The sequence below is a fragment of the Liolophura sinensis genome, chromosome 7, assembly GCF_032854445.1.
Source record: "Liolophura sinensis isolate JHLJ2023 chromosome 7, CUHK_Ljap_v2, whole genome shotgun sequence".
NCBI lineage: Eukaryota > Metazoa > Mollusca > Polyplacophora > Chitonida > Chitonidae > Liolophura > Liolophura sinensis.
In genome coordinates, this window is record NC_088301.1 from 27,630,882 (window position 1) to 27,645,795 (window position 14,914).

The 14,914-nt window shown below is 37.4% G+C and overlaps 1 protein-coding gene across 1 annotated transcript in view; it reads right to left on the reverse strand.

Annotated features, from left to right (window-relative positions):
- LOC135470096 (beta-secretase 1-like) overlaps window positions 1-14,914 on the reverse strand; it is a 41,085-nt gene that overhangs the window by 22,122 nt on the left and 4,049 nt on the right. The window contains exons 2-3 of the mRNA XM_064748844.1: window positions 11,037-11,689; window positions 3,615-3,703 (exon numbers count right to left, since the gene is read on the reverse strand). Of these exons, the coding sequence (XP_064604914.1) occupies window positions 3,615-3,703; window positions 11,037-11,375 (428 nt within the window). The 5' untranslated portion in view covers window positions 11,376-11,689. The remainder of the gene's footprint in view (window positions 1-3,614; window positions 3,704-11,036; window positions 11,690-14,914) is intronic.

A 14,914-nucleotide genomic window follows, 5' to 3' on the forward strand; every position in this document is an offset into this window, starting at 1 on the left:
CTCTCTAGCTGTATGTGGGATGGTCTGTCTGCAACCTATAAATGGTTGTGGGCTTCCCCCGGGGCCCTGCCCACTTTTCTTTCACCATAATACTGGCTGTCGTTGTATAAGAGAAAAATTCGTGAGTACTGCGTAAAACACCATGCAATCAAATCAATAAATAAATTCTATCTTAAATTAATTTCCACGTATCTGCTTACTTGACTGATGTTTCACATCATGCTCAAGAACTTTTCAGTAATATACAATAGCAGCAACTTATGTGCGTGGAGAAAACAAGCAGCAACTTATATGCGTGGAGAAAACAAGCAGCAACTTATGTGCGTGGAGAAAACAAGCAGCAACTTATGTGCGTGGAGAAAACAAGCAGCAACTTATGTGCGTGGGGAAAGCAAGCAGCAACTTATGTGCGTGGAGAAAACAAGCAGCAACTTATGTGCGTGGAGAAAACAAGCAGCAACTTATGTGCATGGAGAAAACAAGCAGCAACTCATATGCATGGAGAAAACAAGCAGCATCTTATGTGCGTGGAGAAAACAAGCAACAACTCATATGCGTGGAGAAAACAAGAAGCAACTTATATGTGTGGAGAAAACAAGCAGCAACTTATGTGCATGGAGAAAACAAGCAGCAACTCATATGCATGGAGAAAACAAGCAGCATCTTATGTGCGTGGAGAAAACAAGCAACAGCTCATATGCGTGGAGAAAATAGGCATGCCCCGAATTTATAACAACTCATCCTGGTGGAGGGCAAAAGGTTGCCAACAAACTTCATGCAAGGTCACACAAGAGAACACCATCAACTGCTTATAACTACTAAGTTCCCTAGAATAATGAAAGTTGGAGTATACGGCTGCGTGTCCAACAGTGGGATTGAACTCACACCTCAAGTGTCCTTGAGACACCAACAGGGTGTCACAGAGTTTTTGTTGACGGCAACATGTTAAGATGCCTCAGATTTTCCCTACCACTGGCAATATTAGAGAAGCCAACAGCATTCCTCATTACATTACATGTACATGAAGTGCGCTGCCGACCCCTAGCATTTCGCCTACATGGTGTACACATTGAGCTCACTCAGCTGCTATGAAGAAAGTTTGTCAGTTCCTTGCCAAAAGTCGATGGTTTTCTCCAGCCATGAAACTGACTGCCATCAAAACTTCCTAATATAAATGAAAACTTCATTCTCATTTCATTACTTTCCCTGATTAGGATACTTTCTTTTACCCCAATTCTGGGATTTCCATTCATGTCTGAAAGGTGTTTTTTTGGAAGGCAGAATGACAGCCTTATGGAAAGTTTCATTACCAAAAGCAATATTTTTTAAAACCTTTATATGCCTCTAAAAATGTCTTTTTCCATATGAAATTTAAAGTCAAATGCGGCAGTCCCAATCAAACTTCACTAGAAATATATTTATCATGCACCCTCGCTGAAACACTGTACTGAAAAGGGCTTATCCCCTTATTCCAAGTGCCACGTGACCAAATGCAAGGACTGCCCATTTAGAAGTCTCATGACATCAGACAAGGACCGAATGGCCTGGAATCTGCATGAATTTTCGGAAACTGTTCTCATAGCACTGGTGGTTGAGCTGTTAATTTGTCATTGATGACCTGAACACCACAAGAAATCCATGTAGACTGTAAGAGATAAGTCATATATAAACCAGCCAGACATAAAATATGCAACAGCTTACACAAGGACAGTAATAAAGGTACAGCTGGGAGCCATTACGATAGTCTAGAGCTGTCATGTACAGAAGGGTTCTAAAGGCATAAACTAGGGATGTGCATTACAGCAAGTGGCAAATCTGGGAGAAAAGAAAGAACAGTTGTACGTGAACATTGTTGGTCTGCTGAAAGTTTTCTTATTTACTGTAGACAATAAAGACAAAAACGGTCACAATTTCAGTTCATAAACGCAGACCATGAACAGCCCTTTGTATTCTACCATTGTCATTTTCCAAACATATACAAAATGGCCTTGTTTATACTCATCATACATGTATGAGGGTCTTGTAGAGAATAAACTGTTTTAGAGCAGTATGGCTCAGCTGGTGACATTCCAGATGGCCAAGCCAAATCCAACTGGCCTAAATAGCCTGGAAATTCGTATCAAAGCAATGCCATTTTCTAGATGGATTCCAGCTACATAGAAGCAAATATACTATCGTATCAATTTGAATCCACAGTGGATGATGGTCAAGTTCAGATCTAAGGTAATGACATCTCTGGACAGACTTCAGTTTCTGAGTTTTCAGACTTTGAATCTGATCTTTGTCCAGGTATTTCCAACCGAACTGGCAATACGGCAGACTTGTAAGCTATAGCTTTATCCCGTGTTAAACTGTACATTTCATATGTTCATCTTAAGATTTAATATTTATTTTCTATTCTTTCCCTCTGACCACTTCATAATAAATATCATTGTATTCCCCATAGGAATTCTAAATCCATTCCTATATTCGATAAAAACGGTCAGCACATGTTATTCTTGGTATTCGGAATAACCTAAGCATGTATAGGAGTATATAATCACGTACAATATAATACCCGGTATGCAGGTATGATATGGACACAAGTGTTAGTGTACAGAGATTTAGTATCTACCAGTTTTCAGTTCAGCTAATAGTATTTTATAGCTATTGTGTGGGGGTGCCATTGTGAAAATCCAGCTGTATTCCACCAGTAGCTTTCAGCAGTAAAATGATGAGAGCAGATACGGCTGTTTTGGGTGGGTACAAAATCCTTTCATTTTGCGCAGTAAATTCGCTCCCTCATGAGGGCTAAATCATCTGCTGTCTTGAAAACGATTTCGTGGAGAAATGCGATATGCTTGTTGCCACTCTTGTAGCTTTTTTAACACTGGACTGAATGGCAAAGCTCTGACAGCTGGTAGAGTTTGGAATTTGGTGCATTATGCAGAAAAGATGCATAAAACCAGCCCCATTATCTAGTGATTTTAAGAGCCATCTTACTCAGATTAATGTACCCTTTTTCAATATTTTTTTAATGCTCAATTTAACAATATATACAGGGGTAGGTAATTATGAAGAAATAATATATCTGGACACTAATCCGTTAATTTAATAATGAATTATCTAAACAAATTTGCTTAACTCAATATTTCAGGAAGGGAAAGTCATCAATTATGAATTATATTAAGTACTGTATATACCTGCCCATGTTAAAATGCATAGCTGCTAATGAAGTGACAATGTCATAGCACAAAAAGACATCAACATGAATGTCTTCGACTTCTTATTATCACAAAGTCCCAACAAATAGCGAGAGCCTGCTCCAACAAGGGGTAATCATTAAAAACTTTGACTAGTTATTTATTGATTGATTTATCCTGACTGGTGTTTTACGCCGTAATCAAGAATATAATTTCACTGATACGACAACGACCAGCATTATCGTTGGAGGACACCAGACAGAGCCAATGGGGAAAACACTCTGCAGGTTGTTGAAAGATATTCACATTGACATTGTTACCCAATTATATACCGGTAGCAGATAGAGGGATGGTGGGGCTCGGGGGATATACAATAACATAATCGCATTCATGACCTCACCCTTTTTCAAGTCCAAAGAGCCCTAAACTTACTTTTCTCTGTGGAAATAAGTGGTGACAAAAGGATCAGGATAAGCTGCTACTGCAAAGTTACTGCTGCCTGTGTCCACCAAGACATTGATCTGAAACAAACACAATGACTTATTTATTTATCTGGTATCATTCAAACTCAAATGAACAACATTTAAAGCTGGTCAAAGTGTATTTCTCATTAAAGACAATCTTTCACGTTTAATCACTATATCTTTCAATGTGTTGAAAATAAAACATTCACAATACAGTATTTAAAATTATCCAAAATTTCCACCATGACTAAGCTGCACATTTTGTTTCATTCTGCAAACTCTATTGATCTTAGAGAGGTATTTGGAGGTTTGAAAGGTTGGATGAAATGTAAATTTCTGCATCAAAAGTAATATTTCATGACCTTTGCCCCTAAAAATGCACTTTATGGACAAAATTTTAAGGTCATTTAAGGTAATCATTTTTCTTAACCTTGTAAAGCACAAGTTTTCATTGCATTGGCAAACCAATAAGGAATACATGCACAAATACATGTTAAGTGTGTGTACTTTCACAAAAGTGAAAGTGAAAGTTGTTGAGCCTCACAACTGCACTGCTGGTAATCCGTTCCCTTTATCAGAACATCTGACATTATACTAGGACATGACAGGATCCAATATAAATGCATTATACCTTGACATGACAGTCTGCAAAAATACTTGCATTAGGGAATACTTGCAAGTTGGGAAGGTCACACTTGCATTAGGGAATACTTGCAACTTGGGATGGTCACAGTGTTTTTTCATCTTTCTCTATATACATGTATGTGCACATGTATGTGCATATGTACCATTTATCGATTCCATAAAGCATTTTTTGACTTAAATCAAAATTTAAAAACAAAATGTTACGTATAATTTATGACCCAAAAGGTTCAAAGATTTGTCTTCAGATAATACTTACTAGGTCTTCCCAATTTCAATAAAAATTTAAATAAATATTTAAATCAAATATTCTAATTTTGGCTAAGTCAGAACTGGCTTTGTGGAATATGCACCGTATTCCTATATAGGCAAACAACTACACAACCGACTTTACCCAATAAATCTTACTCTGGCTCAGTCAGTAATCACAATGCACAAGTTTACAGCCAGAAACATTGGAATTAACTGAGCCCTGAGTTTAGGGATAGTCCAGGGCAGGGTATTGACGATGTGACAAACCAATCAAGCTTCCCTCATATATTTGCCAGTTAACGGGACTTTGTGATGGTGGGATTTTAACATCTCTATAAATATGGAAAGGTTTGACATTGGTGTGATTGCACGGTTATCCCTTTGGAGCAAGGCTAAGGGAATAAGCATGCTCGATGGGGTAATAACAGTGGCCTTTTACCAGCGCACAAGGTTTAATGAGGTCATTTCGGACTCCCCGAACATTAAGACAATTGCGCCAGCTTCATAATGCAGTATGAAGGTGCAGCATACAGGACAGAAAAACTTATTATATAAACGGCCACTCCTACTAACCTAGACATCGATTATATATACACTTTGTAGATGTAAGTACATGTGCTTCACAACCTAATGCAATGAAAAAACCTTTATCAAGAAATCTATATCTACTTCCCTTTTTAATAGAAGTTGACAGACATCTGAAGGATTACCGAGCCTAGAAACTTTTCTCAACCTACATCTGCCCTCATATCTGCTCACTGAACTACTGCTGTAACGATCAAGGTTATTGAATTATTCATTTTTGAGTGGCTCAACGTTTTGCCACGATGTGTGGAATTGAATTCTACACGTACGCTACATCATGCATATCCATTCTGACTAGTTTGATACAAAAGTGTCAGAGCTTTCATCACAGACTGCTATACTCATACTTGTTTGCAGAGAGCTGCACTTGTTTTTCGACCTGCAAAATTTCTATCGAAAACAAGCAATCTCCATTTATACCCACAAGGAGTGCACATGAATGCATGTAGGCAGCTAGTGTCTGAACACCTCAGCTACACACCATGGTCTTTGGGAATTCTATCACACAGTGATCCTGTAAATTAATTCATCACCACAAGGGACACACTTCATGGGCTAATGATGCCCATCCATCAAAAGAAATGAGAGCATGACATCAGCTTGTCCAAAAATTATTCATTTTGTTGGCTGATTAAATGGTAAGGGATGTTAACGTCAAACAACAGAATGGTTTCCACAAGTTGCTCACTTACTAGTCTGCACACCTAAAATCTGCCATTTTGTATCACAATACACTTCAAATTTTTGTGCTTGCAGACAAATCTACTGTACCTCCTATTTTCACAGGAGTTGCCAGGCAGGCTGGTTGAGTCGTCAAAACGGTTTATGTGTATAGCTGGAATTTTGGTGCCTAAATCCTGGTGGTCTCAGCAATTTTTAACACTAGAATCTATGCAGTATCCAGAAAGTGTAATTCCTGAAAGTGATACTATACTCATACTTTAAAGTCCACTTTATAAATGACCTAGATACCACTCTGATATATTCAACTAATACATCACACGCAATTTGCTGCCTTGCTCTGAGGTCGCCAGTTCAAAACCCGCAGTGATCTCAGCCAATTTTCAGCACTAGAATCTGAAGTATATTCAGAAATTGCAATCCGTAATAGCTATAGAACTGTTTACTTAAAAAGCCACTTTGTAAACGACATCAACCAATCTACTTTTGTGCATAATATGCCTTGCATAATCCACCTGCATGTTCATGTAAACAGCATAGCTAAAAACTATAAAATAAAAATAAAATGGATAACACTTTATCATTAAAACACAAGAGTGAATTCATTAAAATAATATAAAATAATAAAATTTATTAAAAAACTATATTCTGCGTTCAATAATAATAATAATGAAGTCAAGGCATCACAACATAAATTTAAAAGACTTCACAAGCTTTCCATCGGCATGAAACCTTTTACATTTACATCGTGATGCCTTGACTTCACTATTAATCATTAAACTGTCAATAAATGTAATAAAATATAATCAACAATTTCTTTTGTGTAATTAACCATTATTTATAGAAATGTGCAATGTACATCACGTAATAAAACAAAGCTGTAACTATTTATGTCACTCATGGAAGAGTAATGAATTTTATAAATAAACAATGGGTTACACAACATACTGCTCACTATTTGATGAGTGTTCCTATGTGTTGCATTGATTAATTAATGTGAATGCCTCACAGGAGAGAACTGACAACCTTGCACTCATCGTTCCTCATCCAATATTGCTCTCCGCTGTGAACAGGATAGCGTCCACGTACATTAGTGTGCATCAAAAACAGGTATCTATTTCTGACGCACCCACAGACACTCAGGCCAATCCCTGTGGTAAACTAACAGAAAAAGTCTTTCTCATTGCTTGGACTTTAACAACCCTTTCATCAACTGTGCCAAGGTGTAGTGTGTCTGGTTATTTTCAGCCATGTGTAGATGTACGTGAAGTTCTTATCAATTATTCACCTTGACATCCGGGATAAAGCCATATTTTGGCTAACCAATACCACTTTGATTTATTTATTTATCTGATTGGTGTTTTACGCCGCACTCAAGAATATTTCACTTCTACCACGGCGGCCAGCATTATGGTGGGTGGAAACCGGGCAGAGCCCCTGGGGAAACCCACGACCATCCACAGGTTGCTGGCAGACCTTCCCACGGACGGCCGGAGAAATACCACTTTGTTTCGCTTAAAGCTTTCAATGAGGGACTGGATCAACAAGCATCCTTTACTTTTAGTTTGCTAAATTGCGGGTAATACTGAAGTAAAGAATGTAATTCAGGAAACTGTTTCTTATTTTTCACACTACTCATTACGATCCTTTTAAAATTGTAGTATTTAATATAAAAGCACAATGTATTTAAAATGTAATACATGGACTATTCTAAAATTCCACTAGCATTTTACTACTTCTACACAATCTCTCTTGCCTTGTTTTACTTGCAAAACTCCAGAGTGTTTCCATTCACCTGTTTCATGCTAACTACATTGCACTGGAAAGATCATCAATACATAGTGTCCATTTTTGCAGTGTAATGCTAGAATTTTGATTTGACAATGATGTCATGGGAACTGTGAGAACTTTGTTTTATATACAGCCCCATCTGGTGGGGGAGAGAGATGATGATTTTCCATTATCCAGGCAGATTTGCGCAGCCGTTCTAATCAAGTTAAGAAGATTCTCTATGTCTGACAATGTGTATGGAGGTAATCCAAAACCGAGAGCAGCATTGCATGACTTTCCACATTGCCTGGATGATTAGTCTGACAGCTGATCTCTACCTGCCAACGCTGCATGGATTTGATTCTGTTTCTGCTCTTTAATACTGACCCAATGTGCACGTTGCTATACTGATCATTCTATCATTCCTCGAGAAATGTGTGGACTTTTACCCCAAAATGAATTTCTACAAAAAAAGGTCCGAGTATCTGTGAAAAACTTCCATGTAGCTGTGAAACACAAACAAGCTTCATAAAAATTCATAATTCTGTACTTCTAAATAAAACACGAAATATAACTCTAACCAGGGGGGTAGTGAACTGTCGTCTAGTGATTGGTGCTCACGTTCCAATTACAAAGACACATTAGGTCACGGGTTCAAACCCGGGCTTGGACAGGAAGTTTCTAGATTTGATTGTTCTCACTGGTTGTGGTAACTTAGTAAGAATAAGCGAAGGAAAATAATAAAAAAAAATGTTGCAAAAAGTTTTCTTCTTTCACACCTCTCTCCTTTTGAAGGTATGGGGCATACCATTTACTGGGGGAATCCCATGACCATATGCAGGTTGCCAACAGCATAATGGGGGATTATCAAAACATACACACATGTATACTGGGCAATTCTGACTGGCTGACAATGGAAGGCTCAAACCCAAGTTCAAAACCTGTCAAGTGAATAAAGCAATGTTCTCCACAAATTAATCAGATCATGACAATCAATGTGTACCACATCAGAACAGTGTCATATATTTACCCAAATTTTGTCCATGTTTATAAACTTGCCCATTTTTTTTCCTGATTTTGAGAGTTTTATTGATTTTAGAAAGGTGTTTTCAGGTGTGCTTAGAACATGGGATGATACTCTACTGGAAAATTGTAAGTTTTTGCATCAAAAATAATATTTTGTGACATTTATTTGCCTCTAAAATTGCAGTTTTGTGGACATTTACGGTAGTTTTTGAAATACTTGAATCATCCACCTACATACCCATGGACAAGTGCAAATCAAAATGCCATCTAGTGTTAAAAAGTGCTCCATCCTACAACACACCAGCCCAGCTAAACATGTATAAACAACTTTCCAGATAGACCACAGTTCAAATTACAATGATGCCTTGTATGCTCAGCTTCTGGGCATAGTAGGATGAACGTCCATCTCATTAGCGAGCAGGGTAGTGATTAGCACTGCCTTACTGACGGAAGTGTTTATTAGCCAACTTGGCTGTCTGATGAAAGATGAGCATGGCATTGTCACGACCACGACCATCTAAGGCTAGCATTGTCATTTGTATTGCATAACAGTTCTTTGCGTACAGCATTAGAGCCACAATAGCAAACATCAAAGAGAGTCATGTACATGTGTATACGCTCGTACTCTCCCATAATAGTCATGAACCTTTCATTTTATACTCTAACAGGTCTTTATATATACCCTAAATGATCTCAAATTTCACCCACAAAGTGCATTTTTATACCCAAGTAAATGTCACAAAATATTATTTTTAGCCCACAAACTTACAACTTTCCAGTAGAAAATCATCCCATGTTCCCAGCAAACCCCAAAACACCTTTTAAAATCAATAGAACCCTCAGAATCAGGAAAAATGGGCAAGTTAATCATGGACGAAATTTAGGGTCTTTTAGGGTATGTCATAATTCACGTAAAGTGGGTACCTGTCTTACTAAATTTCAGCTGTGACTACAAGCTCTATAAGTCTACCATTCTGTTGGTCGGTAAAGTTTTGACATCATATACCCACACATTTAGTACTTCAACGTAGGCCTCCCATCTTTTAACATGGGGCATTCCCTTGACAAGGGGCCTGTGTGTAAGACAACACAAAACCCTTTACAGGAGATGTTGCCTGTACTGCGAATTTGTGCTATAATGTCTATATTTCATATCACAACCTGATTACATATGATAAAATGTTAATTTCAGAAAAGCCTTTTTGTTTCCCCCCAAAATTTTGATTCCCAAAAATGACAATGTATATGTAGCTCGGTGAACATTTGGTGAAGTCTTTGCTTTAAACGGGCAAGTTTCAGAACTGTTAAGAGTAAGATTATTTCCTCATGTCTGGTACATGTACAACAACATGGCTTGCTTTCTTCTACCAGCTATTGTATTAAAAATAAAAAAATAAAAAACAAGACACTAAAAACATGTTCTGGAAAGCATTACGTGCAGGTTAGTTAAGAAAATACATTTTTAGACACAAAAAGACGCATAATTGATAATTACTCTGTAAAAGCGTTTTGGTTTTTTTCACCTTCCATACTTTGAAATGATTCACAGAAGGGTAGGAAACTTTTAGAACTCAAAAGTGTTTTCATTATCACATAACAGGCTTGCTCAAAACAAAAAGCACTGAGAGTCTAAATGTGGGGCACACATACCCGACTGCTGTCACAAAATAAAATTTCCTTTGATAACTTGTTAACAGCCATATTAGACTTAAGTGGCTTTATTCGCATGCAGAAAATTAGAGGGCAATAAAAGTTAAAAGCTTGGCACTTTTACGAACGCCTGCCAGGAATTTGGCTGTCAGGTTCTTTCTGATCATGTTTTATCTCACATCAATTCCAGATGATTCAATGTGGAATGTTTCAAAAAAAAGCAGTGTATCTGGAACATTTCTTGTCAGATTACACTCTGGACATTAATACACATGTACATTAATATTCATATTAACTGTAGGACTTGGACTGCAGGACCATTTCCAAAAATGTATACTTGATGTTACAGATGGTCTAGGACTACAGTAAACTCTCCCACCTAGGGCCGTTTCCAAAATTAAATAATAAACTAATAATTGCAATTCTTACTATTCTTACTATGTCCTAATACTAGTGTAATCTCTCATGCATTATATAGACAAGAGGCTAATATTAACTGGTGCAAGAAGCTATTTAGTCTAGCAACCTTAAGACAGAAATTTACATGTATGTAGTTAGTACACTATAAAGCAAAAATGTAACAATATCTGTGAAATACCATAACTTGGCTTATCTTGCTTGTCGGTGTAGGTTTATTTTCAGCACTAAGAATAAAAGATGCACAAGCTAATTCTAAAAATATCCTTTCACATGTATTTTACATGCAATTACAGAAAATAGCCATGTGTGCAGTAATTACAGGCTCACAACAGAGTGGGAAACACTACACTAAGGCAGTACCAACCTCTTGTGGCGGTGTACCAATGTAGACAGTGATGTAGTATCCCTGACCAGGCCGCCCCTTGAGGTTCCCTGAGGGGGGGGATCCGGATGTGGGTGTGGGGGAATCCCCAGTCTCTCTCCTGTCCCGTACCTGGAATGTGTCATCGAGGAGGTCTGCATCATGCTGGATATGTCTGTATTGTAGAGGCACTTGAAGAAGTCTGGCTGAAGTTGCAATATCAACTGTCAGAACGACAAACAACCACTTCAGAAAGAGGCTGAGGAAGACCGACGATACGGGCCAGCCAACTCGCCCTTCCATCACTCGTTGTCGTGACGATGTGAGCTTGCATAGTTTCATTGTGCTGCGCTATATATACACAAGTACTTGTGAGTTACCTGATGTCTATTGGCTCATCTTGAAGCTAGCATGACTAGTTACACTGCTCCTGTCACACTACAGTATACATGAGTCTACTGGAGTCTAGTCATATGTACATAGAATATATACATGTACATGCCAGGGTCACACTTCATTTCCCTGTCACCAAACTTTCAACAACTTCAATAAGATGTTTGTATCACTGCTGCTCTGTCTATAAAGATGGAAAGGTGTAGGATCCTCTTCCAATGAGATACTCTCTCTCTCTCTCCGTATCAGACACAGGAACAAACCTGTAAACAAAGAAATCCACTAATATAACACTGGCATCCATATGCATCATTATTTCACAATGCCCAACATGTACACACAGAGTTTGCAAGGAGAGCAGCTTTCCTCTTGTCAAAATTGCACAAATTAAAACTCTTGTCAATCTTGTATATAAATGTCATAATATTTCAACAGCTTGAGAAAAATATTCAATATCGTACCCCCCTCCAAATTTTTACTCTGTAATACAGACTATGTCACTTGTTTTGGCTCCCTATTCCCATAAGTCAAGGTAAGCAAGGTCAAACGTCACACATATATACAATGTAAAATCATTATAAATGTAACAACAAGAATATAGCAATGCCATTATCGATCTAAAATATGTCATCCAAAGATTTCTATATCTACAAACACAATTATTTCAGATGTGAAAAAAAAAAAGAATAACATATAAAATCTGATGACACTAGCTCGATCTTATTTATTTATTTGATTGGTGTTTAACTCAAGAGCATTTAAGTTAAGGGAAGAATTAAGGGAAAACCCACGACCATTCGCAGGTTGCTGTCAGACCTTCCCACACATGGTCGGAGAGAAAGCCAGCATGAATTGGACTTGAACTCACAACAACTGCATTGATAGGCGGCTTCTGGGTCATTGAGCCGTGCTGGCGTGCTAGCCCCCTCAGCTAAGCAGGGGCCCTGGCTAGATCATAGGTCATAACCCCATTGGCGAGAGCCTGCAAAGCAAGGTTGATTGGCCCATCTATAAAATTTACAATACCATTTTAGGATCAAGATCTACAAATATGTGAGTATGTACATATAGCTTCATGTACATGTAGTTAATTCAGCCTTCTGTGAAAACCTGAATTTCTGTTCTTGCTTACAAAGCTGTAAACAAATATCAAAGTGATAATTTGAGTCTGTCGATCGTTCGCTTCTGAACCATGCATTGATAAGCCTTTCAAGCACCCATGAAAAAGTGGTGCTAATTGTTCAATGCTTCATCCCCAAGCCATATAAAATGATAAATAGCAGGACAGATAATTCCCAGTCGTACCTTCTGGCTGAAATCAAACATGGTATGAAGCCGGCTAAGAGCTCATCTAACCAGCACAAAACCTTTACATCAGGTGTGTTAATCAGTCAACATAGCATACCTGTAATCAAGACCGCTGATACATTTGGCTGCAAGGTGCAGCTGGCGGACTGATGATAGGCTGCTAGCAGGCTAGTATTACCACAAACACAAGCAGAGATATGTACAGCATGGGAATCAATAGAGGGGGTATGTACACAGGGATATCATATGATGTGATGTGGCAGGGCTTTATTCTATGCAGTGTATGGTCTACAAATGAAATACCAAAGCCAGCACAAGCATATGTACTGACAAAAGTAATTGAACAGGACTCAAAAAATTTGCTATTCACCATGCTTCCAAGAGTAATATTTCCCAGAACAGAGATTCTGGCCAGAATGAACTTAATAAGGGAAGTACACAACAATAATTCATTCCCTGCCACCCCCACCCCCCCCCCCCCCCCACAAATCTTATCAATAATTCTTTTCTTTTTAGTAAAACAGTATAATAAAAGTGAATGACATCTATTTTTTCTTTTTGTTCGCTTAGCTCTTTCTGCTTACTTTATTAAGCCCTACTTGCTTTCACACAATATTAAATACACGTACTTGATTCTTGTTCGCTGATTTGCATGGGTAACCACAAGAATCAAATAAATGCTTACCTGTTGTTTATCAAGCCCTGGGCTTCTCATAATGTTATCAGTACCTGTTCGTATATGGATATCAAGGCTAATAATGACAGGCTGTGATCTTGCACCAATAACATATTCTAAAGTAACTTGATAACTTAATATTAAGCAAGTTCATCACAGCAAAGCTTCAAGACCTAGAAAAGGCATTTTTAAACTGTACACCTGGACAACAAACCTAAAAACAAACAAACCTAAAAGTACTCAAAATCAGATGGGGAGGTGCATCATGGCCATATGGTTAAAGGAGAAGAAAACATAAAACATGATGCCTAAATCGGATGAAAGGGCGTCAAAACTTATTTGCAAATGTGATCTTTAATATTTTTTTAGATTTTTTTTTTCAGGAGAAAAAAGGTATTTGAAAATATTTTCGTATGGTGGGCATTTGGGACCAACTTTTGGTATTTATCGTTGTTGCAGAATAATGTTCTAAATAAAGATGTGATGCTTGTATAATAAATTGATCTGAATGTTAATTTCGTGTTTATATTGAAACATATGCATTTAACCTAAATTATGATAATATTTATGAACATATTAAATATATAAATATGATTCAAATTGAGGTTAAATACATTTGTTAGGTGAAAAGTGCAAAAATATTTATTAAACCTGTGTTACATCCTCATTTATGACATTATTAAACAAAGACTATAAATACCAAAAGCTAGTCCCAAATACCCACAATACAAAAATTATTTTCAAGTGTCAATTTCTCCTTACGGAAAAATCAGAAAAAATACTGAAGATCACATTAAAGAATAACTTTTTGCACTCTTTCATCTGAACTTTGTGTCATTTTTTATGTTTTCTCCATCTTTAATAGTGCTAAAATGCCTGTGGGTTCAATCACAGCCTTCGGAAGTCCCCCCCCCCCCCCCACGATCATACTATAAACAGACATGTGAGAGTATATATGTACATAAATGTTCTTGAGTACGGTGTTAAAAACCGATCAAATAAATAAATAAATAAATAAATAAATATATATATATGTACATATAAGACAGAAGTTGATTGTTCTGATGCGGAGAATAGGTATAAGAAAAACAAAGGAAACCTACTCATCGTTGTATTCCAACTGCAGTTTCGAACTTGGGTTCTTATCAGGGATACCGAGTGTTAGCAGTGTCAAGTCATCATGAAACCAGAAGCAGCCCATACTGACTTGAATTGAACACTTTATGCTTAACACAATTGAGAGATCAAATAGGATAATTCTGGTACAATACACTACAAAGACAGCTGTTAAGCCTGACAAACAGGTTAAGATACATCTAATATGCCGTTTCATATGTTAAATATGAATTAGGGACACTGATTTCCATTTAACACAGGTGTGTATTTTTCAATAAATAGAATTTCTTTCACATCCTTCAAAGCTTGGTTTTCATGAGGTAACTTGTAAAATGGGAAGACAGTAAATGGTGGTGAAAGAGAAATAGCACATTGCCAGATTTCATTA